The sequence below is a fragment of the Brachyhypopomus gauderio genome, chromosome 14 (assembly GCF_052324685.1).
Source record: "Brachyhypopomus gauderio isolate BG-103 chromosome 14, BGAUD_0.2, whole genome shotgun sequence".
Classification (NCBI taxonomy): Eukaryota; Metazoa; Chordata; class Actinopteri; order Gymnotiformes; family Hypopomidae; genus Brachyhypopomus; species Brachyhypopomus gauderio.
The window spans coordinates 12492704-12502224 of record NC_135224.1 but is presented as its reverse complement, the minus strand read 5'-3'; the positions used below and the strand labels follow the sequence as shown (position 1 = coordinate 12502224).

General features: G+C 44.1%; 2 protein-coding genes across 4 annotated transcripts; one reads left to right on the top strand and one right to left on the bottom strand.

The window, feature by feature from the left end:
- The first annotated feature begins 105 nt into the window (after window positions 1–105).
- On the top strand, window positions 106–4981 carry LOC143474639 (RPA-related protein RADX). 3 transcript variants are annotated; one of them, XM_076972140.1, is made up of 15 exons: window positions 108–725; window positions 811–962; window positions 1048–1219; window positions 1396–1504; window positions 1868–1959; window positions 2093–2218; window positions 2322–2429; window positions 2549–2722; window positions 3201–3322; window positions 3399–3472; window positions 3552–3629; window positions 3733–3782; window positions 3910–4206; window positions 4289–4441; window positions 4530–4981. In XM_076972140.1, the coding sequence occupies exons 1-15, from the start codon at window positions 137–139 to the stop codon at window positions 4652–4654; spliced, it is 2421 nt and encodes an 806-aa protein (XP_076828255.1). In that variant the 5' UTR covers window positions 108–136; the 3' UTR covers window positions 4655–4981. The 3 variants fall into 3 exon arrangements, with proteins under 3 accessions (XP_076828256.1, XP_076828257.1, XP_076828255.1); XM_076972142.1 differs by lacking the exons at window positions 4289–4441; window positions 4530–4981 and having other exon boundaries at window positions 107–725; window positions 3733–3817; window positions 3910–4086; XM_076972141.1 differs by lacking the exons at window positions 4289–4441; window positions 4530–4981 and having other exon boundaries at window positions 106–725; window positions 3399–3629; window positions 3733–3817; window positions 3910–4043.
- Window positions 4949–9469, bottom strand: amdhd1 (amidohydrolase domain containing 1). The gene is made up of 9 exons (XM_076972144.1): window positions 8503–9469; window positions 8240–8346; window positions 8071–8135; window positions 7330–7607; window positions 6719–6944; window positions 5821–5945; window positions 5619–5712; window positions 5311–5471; window positions 4949–5183 (listed from the first exon to the last, which is right to left on the bottom strand). Exons 1-9 carry the CDS (start codon window positions 8637–8639, stop codon window positions 5078–5080), a joined length of 1299 nt encoding a protein of 432 aa, XP_076828259.1. The 5' UTR covers window positions 8640–9469; the 3' UTR covers window positions 4949–5077.
- Between the last annotated feature and the right edge of the window lie 52 nt (window positions 9470–9521).

The window sequence follows — 9521 nt, the reverse complement described above, 5'->3', positions numbered from 1 at the left end:
GACACAAAACTCTTTTTACGTGGTTTAGGTGGGATTATACTAAACAGTATGGTAAGCACTGTGCTTATGAATACGAGAGTTCTAGTACGAGACTCAAACTCCCATGATGCTCTGCGGTATTATTGTATGGGTTAAAATGGCCGCGACGTCAAGCTCCTCAGGAGGTTGTGTGTTTGAAAGACGTTTGGCTAAACTTACAGGGGCTTCTCGGTCGGTCAGAGTTAAAACACAAGGAGAGCCGCTGTACGTGCTTTCTCTTGAGCGCTATGGAAGAGACCCAGACTTCGGTGTACATTTTCCAGATAGCATTTCTATGTCAGACAGTCTGTTTGACGCCACCATCACAGACGGCGACTGCAAAATACGCGTTTCTTTGGACCCCAGCTTGAATAGACTTGTTCACAGAAATACACTTCGCTGTGGCAGCGTTGTGCGCAATGTGATGTTCTCTGCCCGAGATTGCGGCGAGGGAGACAGTCGGACATTTCACATATGCAGTCTCGATGTCGATGCTTTGTCGAGCAAGGATGCGGCTCTTTGCGCGCTCTCGTCGATGGATGTCGCGTCCCTGGCTTGGATGGGCTCCGAACCGAGCCTCGTCCCTCTGCGCGCACGGAGGAGTACATATCTCCCTTTGTGGAACAACCACGACTTTACGGGCGACATGTGGCGAGAGACACCACCTGATACTGGCGAGGAAGGGTCTGAGGACGAGCTAGTGGACGGTAGGTACCCAACATGTTTTCGCGGTGCTGTTGGTGTTTAGTAACGTGTGTTTGTTAATGTTGATAAATGACATTCTTTTAACAGACGGACAACCAATAGTGTCACTAGCAGAACTTCGTCGGCGTTTTCTGAGCGGCTCACGGCGCCCGAGAGGAGCTCTGTGCGTCCGGATATTTCACAAGTCCAGACTGATGTATTATGGAAAATCAGAACAGAGTTGCGAGTGTCCATATAAGGTCAGGGGTCATGTCTGTGAAGTGATGTGATGGTTAAATGCAGCCGACATACAGAATTAACGCTTCCTTACTCACCCCGTCACAGGCCGAGCTCCAGGTTGGGGATGGCTCCCTGACGGTGTGTGTGGTGCTGTGGAACACCATGTGTTTGGACTGGTACCGCTGCCTGCAGCCTGGTCAGGTTTTGCGGCTGAGCCGGTACCGGGTGAAGGAGAGCTACAGCAGTCGCAGTGGACATGACTCTGAGCCGAATATCGGTACATAGAAACATCACAAGCTGCTGCACATCCATTGCAATGTCACTAAAAACATTTCCCATCCATCCCCACTCCTAACATACTTGCCACAAGTGGATAAATCTTCTGAGTCCTGTATAGTACCTTGTGTGCCTTTTTTTTGTGTTTCTCTTCATCTCCCTCCGCCTGTCACTCAGAGATCAGTCTAAACTCCAGAAATCCCACTGCTGATGTTGCCATTGTTCCAGTGCAACATGTGTCTCCAGAGTGGAGTTTACCAGACGTGCCACACAACTTCCTCTCCAGGTACACACACATGCACATACACCACTAACTGATGGTGGTGTTAATTTACGTTTTAAACCCAGAGCAGCCACTTCAGTGTACTCATTGTATACCACCATGCTGTATCTTTTGACAAAAGAAAACAATACACAGCAACATAATAACAAGTGATATTAAATGCCCCATAACCCCTGTACACATTACATAATGTCTCTGGAACTATCATACTTTACTCATGTTGCTTTGACAACTCAGATCAAAGTTCAAATCAAAGTTTTGATTTTTTTTATCTCTAATGTAACTTATCTTAGTAATTTTATTCATTAGTAGTGAGGAAGCTAAAGTTCTATTAACTGTTAACTGTTTTGCATTCAATTCCTCTAGGCAGGAGCTACTATGCTGTCCTCTTGGTAGCATCTGTGATGTCATTGGCGTGGTTGTCTTTGTGGGTAGACAAGAGCGTGTCAGGAGTACAGGTGAGACCACAGACTCACGCAGCAGCTGAGTGAACATGCGTCTAGTGATCGCTGTGTTTTTGGTGTGACCCTGGGCTTGTCATGTGGTAGCACTTTGTACAAGCATCTCTTAAACCTGTTGCTTTGCTTCAAGATGGGCGGAGGTCAGAACTCGAGGAGTACAGATGGCTCCAGTTGCAGGATGGGACCTCAGACCAGCCAATGATAATCAAGCTTTTCTCTACATCACAGCCAGATATCCAGAGTCGAATCCAACCAAGTAATTTCTCACTTATTCTGTGGTGTAGTATGTTTGTACTTTTACCACATCCACACATGAATCGTAATGTAAGGCATAATCTTTCTGTTCTTGTCTTCCTCAGTGGCGCTGGTTGTTTGTACAAGGCTCAAGCTTATAAGAAGTACAGTAGGCAGAACTACAACTTTTGAATATCTGACCAACACACCACTTACCCAGGTGTATTGCACAGGTAACACAAAAAACACGCACATGCACGTACATACATGCATGCTCTCCACTAACAAGGCTGAATATAAAAGCCTCATTAAGCGATGCATTGCCGAGGTGTGATTGGCTGACGACACACAGGTACAGCATCCCGTCCTGTGATGCCGTACAGAGGGCTCCGTCCAGTTCGAAAGTTCCTGCAATGGCTGAAACAGGTGGACGAGGCCAGCATGCTGGACAGAGTTGTGATTGGTGGACACTTCAGCTACCCACCACTTCCTGTTTCCATGCAGAGCTTTGTGGACAGCAGACAAGGTAATGAAAGCATGTGGTGGATAACAATAACCCCCACAGCATGTATGCCACACTTCAGTATGACGGGTAGACTTTCAGGTCTGATAGCAAGGCAGAGATCCCAGTCAGGGAGCTTACCTGACTATAGCAGTTTCCAGAATGCTGGAGCCAGCTAATCTGCGTTTTACGGTAATTTGTGGCTCAGGTGGATTAGGATTTAAATTGGGTAAGAAATAATAGACAGGAATTCAGTTCTTGAGAAACATTTATTCAGCTGTCCATGTTGCATCATTTTGTGGAGTTGGATATAGTAAGGATGCTTGCTGAGATACAGTGTGGATAAGACTAGGGGTATTTTTATAGATCAGTGTTTGCTGCCCCTTAGTGGGAAACAAAAATTTAAGCCACCATTGTTACTTTATATTAAATAAATCTGTGTGTGTGTGTGTGTGTGTGTGTGTGTGTGTGTGTGTGTGTGTGTGTGTGTGTGTGTGTTAAGGCGACGCTGGACTGATCAGTGGGGGAGAAATGAAGCTGCAGTGTGAAAGGCTGCACTACAGAGAGAGGCGACGCTTTGCTATTCAGTGCACGGTCACTGCAGCCTGTTACCATGGCAGAGAGGTACACACACACACACACTTAGTCATCTAAACTTTACTATCACTTTTGTAATGGGCTCTTTCTTTTCCTCTCTCAGGACTCTGGGAGGGTGCGGTATTCAGACCCACCATCTGCTCAACTCAGCCCCAGAGTGGCACGACAAAGAGAGGGGTGTGTGTTCAGCATGCCGCCATATCTGTATGAGTACATGTTACATGTGTGTGTGATTGCTGTATGGTTGTCACTGCAGGCCAGAGCCTTTCAGAACTCCAGCCAAGAGGAAGCTGCTCTTCTCCACCAGCACGCCCATCAGCAGCTGCAGGAAGAGGTAATGTGTGCACACGTAGGGGGAGTGAGAGACAGACACATGGTTCACGCTCACCACTGTACTGCTGAGCCAGCATGTAACAGCCTGTGTTCAATCTCATCAGGCTGGCTCCGCCTCCCCAACAGGCGTCAGCAGGGGAGGACCCAGAGAATGGTGAGAGTGTCACAGTGCCACAGTGTTTTGACAAGGTGTTGTGAATCCCATTTAATTGCTATAAAGGTAGGTGAAGATTTGTAGGGAGCAGGTTATGGGACGTCTGTGTTTCCACTCCTTTCTCTAGAGTTCTCATTGTTTGATGGAGCGATGGAATTTTTGATTGGAGAGGAAGAAGAGAACGATGATGAAGACGAAGAAGAGTTCTCCACCCCGCCTACTAGCCCCATGTCCTCCCGCCTCGGCTTAACTCGTATCGCCATGGAGACGTTGCCACGGAGCTTTTGTTACGAAAGACGACATGTCCAGGCTGCTGCCGTGGGAATGCAGACCAACAGCTTCCAGAAGCTCCTACCACACAGAGAGCTGGAGTCCTTTAGCCCCGCCCCCTGTTACACCGGCTACTTCACGCTGACAGTGAGAGGTTTGTACAGAACCACACAGCATTGCCATTCTGACTCCATACACCGTAGTGCTAAGATACTGACATGTGTGGGCGTGTACAGCTCTGTCAGATGGACTCCTGCTGGATGTCCTCTTTATTCCGGCCAACCCTGGCAACTACCACTGGATGCCCCTCCCCTTTACACATGACAACACCTGGGATTCTGTCCTGTCACACGGTGGCTTCTCTCCACATGCCCCGCCCCCGAGCCCAGGTAACATAATCTATGATGATTGTCAAGATGGTCGTTCATCACAATGAACGTGGTACTTCGTTAACAGCCTTTATTTTTCCACCTACAGCTGACTTGATTGCCACGGCGACACAGCTGACTAATCAGAGACTAGTGTGCGTGCTTGAGGTGTGTGCACTAGGTGGAGACAAAGTGGAACTCATCCTAAACCGTGCCTTTCCTCTACGGAGCTGACCCCACTCTGGGGAGAAGACCCACTCTTCCTGTTTTCCTGTGGAATATTCTTGGTCATAGCTGCATGTAAACTAGAAATTGTCAAAAATAGTCAAATTTGATTATTTAAAACCAGAAGTCTTCCACAGGAAATGCATTATTAATTTATATAATAAGTTAATAATCTTGTTCTCGCACCTCACAGACACACACACAAACAGGAATAAACAGTCACTTAGTAAATTACTTAACAGAATTGAATTACCTTTATTTTTTTTAAAGTTATTTCATATTATATTCATATTTATATCTATAATTGAAACTGTACATTATTTTGTAACGTAAAGTATGACCCTGGTAACTTGGGTAATATTGGATTTCTTCATACTGACTGATTAGTGTCTTATAACCCAAACCATTTTAAATAAATCAATGTTTGTACACTTAGAGGTCCAGGACTTTATCATTCTCATAGACAATGTTTCCTTTGATGATGACAAATCTGATCAGCTCTTGATGGCTTCCAAATTGATAGATAAGATGTTCCCATCTGCCAGAAGTTAAAAACAACAAGTCATTCCATTGGTTTAGAATCATAATTATATAAATTATAATAACACTTCTGATGCAACCATGTACCTTTGAATTTCATTTGGGGGGTGTGTGTGTGTGTGTACCGTGGGGCGTTGATGATGAGCAGATCTCCTTGTTTCCTGGGCTCCAGGGATCCGTGTGTGTGTGAGCATTGAAGAGCGTAGGCTGCGTTTATGGTGGCGGCGGCCAGAGCCTCTGGCATTGACATTTTGAGTGTCACACAGGCCAGGTGCATTACCATGGGCTAGCAAAGAGTGAGGTGTGATTACACAACTGAACGGCATCGTTTTAGCACATCATGTGACCGTCTCTGCACATGTACGGACATCTCTGGGCATGTATAAACATTTCTGCACATGTACAAACGTTTATGGATGTGTACGCTAGTTACCATTGAGCAGCAGTAAGCGTTAGGGTTGAAGTCACTGCCCAGAGAGACTATAACTCCAGCATCCAGCATATCTCTGGCACGAGGGCACGGAAGCCTGTTTTGACAATATGAAAGATAATTTTTGGTCATTCATGGCACACAATCCACATAGTTTAGTGCTTTTGTTAAAAACATTTACAGGATTTTTACGCTGAACATCCACCTGAGAATATAGGCAGTGGTAGGCAGAAGAATGGCTGACGTCTTGGCTGTTGCCATGGCAGCAATGCCCTCGTCTGTCACTTCCTCCAGGTGACTTATTGCTAAAGCTCCAAGCTCCGCCCCAAGCTAATGCCATGAGTGATGGGAAGAAATGAACACATTAGAGGTTTAGTACATTAGATATGTTTGTGTATACTTACATAGTTACATAGATGTACATAGGTCAGAGTATGTTGTATGTAGTGAGTTCAGAGACCCTTTGTTGTTGTGTGGATTTGATTTTGAACTGATAAAATAGGCCATCATTTTGCCCATCAGTGTGCACGGAATCACCCACAGTGATGAAGGGACAACATTTTTAGAGTTTTTAGAAAATGTATTAAAATACAAAAACTGAAATCTCATGGTCTTGTATAATAATATTAAAATAGACAGACAACCAGCACCTAATGGACAACTCTCTTCAGCACTTTAAAAATCAGCACATGGCCTGGCTAATAACAGCTTGACAGTGAACCGTCATGGTGCCTTCATGCTATGGGTGTACACACACTCCCCTTCCAATCTTAACTATGCTTGAGGGTATCTGTCAAAAATGAGATATACTGAGCAAAACCAGGTGTGCAAAGCTTGTTCGAGATGTATCCAGGAAAACTTGTAGGTGTAATTGCTGCTAAAGGGGGCTTCTACAAAGAATTCAATAAAAGGCCTGTATTATTTACAGTTTATGATTTTTAATACATTTCCAAAACACTCTGAAAACATTCACTTCATAATAATTATATATAATTATACAGATGGGTTAAAATGACAATTATAAAATTGAAAATCAAAGTCTGCACCAAGTAAAGGGGTGTGAATGCTTTCTGAATCCACCGCACGTAAAGACACATACACACCTGTCCAGAGTTCATTGGATGAAGTTCATCTCCATGGAAGTTGATGTTGAGCCCCATGTCTTTGCCGGCCTGTAGAATATGGCGGGTGGCGCTCAGATCAAAGACGCCTTTTTCACAGAACACGTCGATGTTGTCCACTTTAAGACTTCCTGCAGCCATTTGCTTTTGGATGGCAGGTAACTGCACTGTTAGAACATCTTCAGTTGCTTCCTCCACAGTCTTACCTCTGGACACAACATGTGTGTATTAAAGAAACGTCGCTGAAAACAAGCACATGGGTCTGGGTGACAACAGTTCAGTTCTAAACTCATGTCTGGGAGCGTCCTACAGCCAACAGTTCAGTTCTAAACTCATGTCTGGGAGCGTCCTACAGCAAACAGTTCCAGCTCTAAATGCACCTGGTCAACTACAGCTGCAGAATGCTGATTACTTACTATGTTAGCAACTGTAACACAGCAAAAAACATGCTTTGATGAAGCTGAAACTACATTAAGTAACTCCGCAATTCTGTAGGAGAGACTATACAATGAAACTTTTTGCTTAAGCAAGAGACCATGTACAAATGTGACAGAGAGACGGGACAAAGTCTGCGTGGCTTTTGTTTCCTTTACCTGGGCACAGCGTGTGCCCCACAGTATGTGGAGGATATCCCGATGGGCATGGTTCTCCTGGCAGCATCTATAACGTCCAGCATCTTTAGCTCGGTCTGGAGCTCCAGGCCGTAGCCGCTCTTACACTCCACCAGCGTGGTGCCGGCCCTCAGCATGCGCTCCAGACGGCCCCTCAGCGCCTGCAGCAGAGACTCCGGGGCCGCCGCACGCGTGTGGCTCACGGTGAAGTGAATGCCCCCGCCAGCCTCGTGCACCTGCATGTACGTGGCGCCGGCTAGCTACATGCACACAGACAAGCAATTCATATTTAAACCTTGAATCACATATGTGACAAATTTACCATGAATCTCAGCTTCAGAGGTATTTCTTATACTCAGTAATAAAGGTGTTCTTTATTCAGAGGTATTTCTTATACTCAGTAATAAAGGTGTTCTTTATTCAGAGGTATTTCTTATACTCAGTAATAAAGGTGTTCTTTATTCAGAGGTATTTCTTATACTCAGTAATAAAGGTGTTCTTTATTCAGAGGTATTTCTTATACTCAGTAATAAAGGTGTTCTTTATTCAGAGGTATTTCTTATACTCAGTAATAACGGTGTTCTTTATTCAGAGGTATTTCTTATACTCAGTAATAAAGGTGTTCTTTGTGACAGGGAACAAGGGAGTTTCTAATCAGGCGACAGAGAAAATTTGTCGTGCGAGACGGAGAAACCTGAGTGATTAAAGATCGTCTTGCTCTACCTTCATTGCAAACTCGTGCACTCTGTCTCCAGCCCAAACAGGATGAGTGTGGGCGTCAACCAGGCCTAGGAGAACACATGATCATGAAGATTACAGTTGGAACAGTAGGAAGAGAACGTCATACAGTTAGGACAGTTTGGAGGTTAGTGGCTGCAGGATGACAACTTGCCTGGAAGAACACACATGCCCGCAGCATCCAGAACTTTATCGAACACGGCGCCTCTGAACTGTGACTCAATGGACTCTGCTGTCCCCACGGCTTTTATCAGTCCATCACTACACAGGCACATTTTTCAATTTTAAGTCAAAGCATTTGTTTGACAAAAACATTTTTGCACTGTCACCATCACATTCAAAGTTAGCTATCCCAGTCAAAGTGTTTGAACAATCAGAAATGAATGCTATAATTATCATATAAAAAGCATTACTTACTGTCCAATTATTACACTTCCATTGTCAATAACTGCCAAATTCTGCATGCCATCTTTGGTTAGAAACTTCTCACCATTTTTACACACTAAAACAACTTGTTTGGCGTCCTTCACTAAAAGCTTAAAATTGCTGGACATTTTCTGCCAATTTTGCCCTTTGTATCACATGCACTTTTAGAATGCTGAGCTCCCAGTTGAAAATGCAGGTAAATATTAGCAAAGCCTCAAATGCGGCAGGCTACGGGGCAAAGGTTTCTGATGGGAGGGGCAAATATAAAACTGGTGTTAGGGGGTGGGAGTGGGTCCCATGTTAAAAATGTCACAAGCATCTATCCAATGGGAGAAATCAGGTTGTTTGCTTCAGACCTGCTTGAAATAGTAATGAATACATTGATGCACATTTCGACTGTGCTTGATTGCCCCTTATGCAGCTCTGAACTGACCAAAAAGTGATTTAAAAAAATCCAGAGCCCTCAACTGCTGCCAAAGCAGGATTCTTCACATCTTCTGCATTAGCAGCACAAGTGTAAAGACGTGTAAAGATCTTGATGATCTTTATCTCATTTCCCTGGGACAGCCTAGAATTGCTAGTTGTCTATGTAATAAATCCCATTTTGCATTTTAATTTGTTGAAAGACTGAGTCACCTTCTAGGAAATGTTTTTTGTACTGTACATTTGAAGAGCACCGAAAGACCACAAAGTAGTACTTCATCCTACCTGACAGGTTATAGTGAATACAATATAACTTAAAATATATATGGCTTATAATACTGAGAAGTAGACTTAAGACTGCTTATATAACATGGTTACTGAATGAGATATTTTGTAAGACACACAATATGTAGATTTATATATAGATTTGATATGCATCAATCAGGGTTGGCAGCTGACGCAAATTTTACATTTTCCATAGTGTAAAAACGTTGTGTGGAGTATGTATACTTATGCAATGAAACTGTTCTGGAACGCAAGGTGAATTTAAGAGAATCAGAACAATTGTATCATGTTGTATTCCAAAA

Bases quoted from the DNA above. Each gene is read 5' to 3' on its own strand.
- amdhd1 (XM_076972144.1), bottom strand. From the start codon at position 8,639: ATGTCCAGCAATTTTAAGCTTTTAGTGAAGGACGCCAAACAAGTTGTT. The intron at 5,946-6,718 runs GTGTGTATGTGT...TCATGGCATTAG, and splicing joins ATCCAATGAACTCTGGACAG to CTTGGGGCGGAGCTTGGAGC. The intron at 5,472-5,618 runs GTAACTAGCGTA...ACTCTTTGCTAG, and splicing joins ACGCTTACTGCTGCTCAATG to CCCATGGTAATGCACCTGGC.
- LOC143474639 (XM_076972140.1), top strand. From the start codon at position 137: ATGGCCGCGACGTCAAGCTCCTCAGGAGGTTGTGTGTTTGAAAGACGT. The intron at 1,220-1,395 runs GTACATAGAAAC...CCTGTCACTCAG, and splicing joins TGACTCTGAGCCGAATATCG to AGATCAGTCTAAACTCCAGA. The intron at 2,430-2,548 runs GTAACACAAAAA...GACGACACACAG, and splicing joins TACCCAGGTGTATTGCACAG to GTACAGCATCCCGTCCTGTG.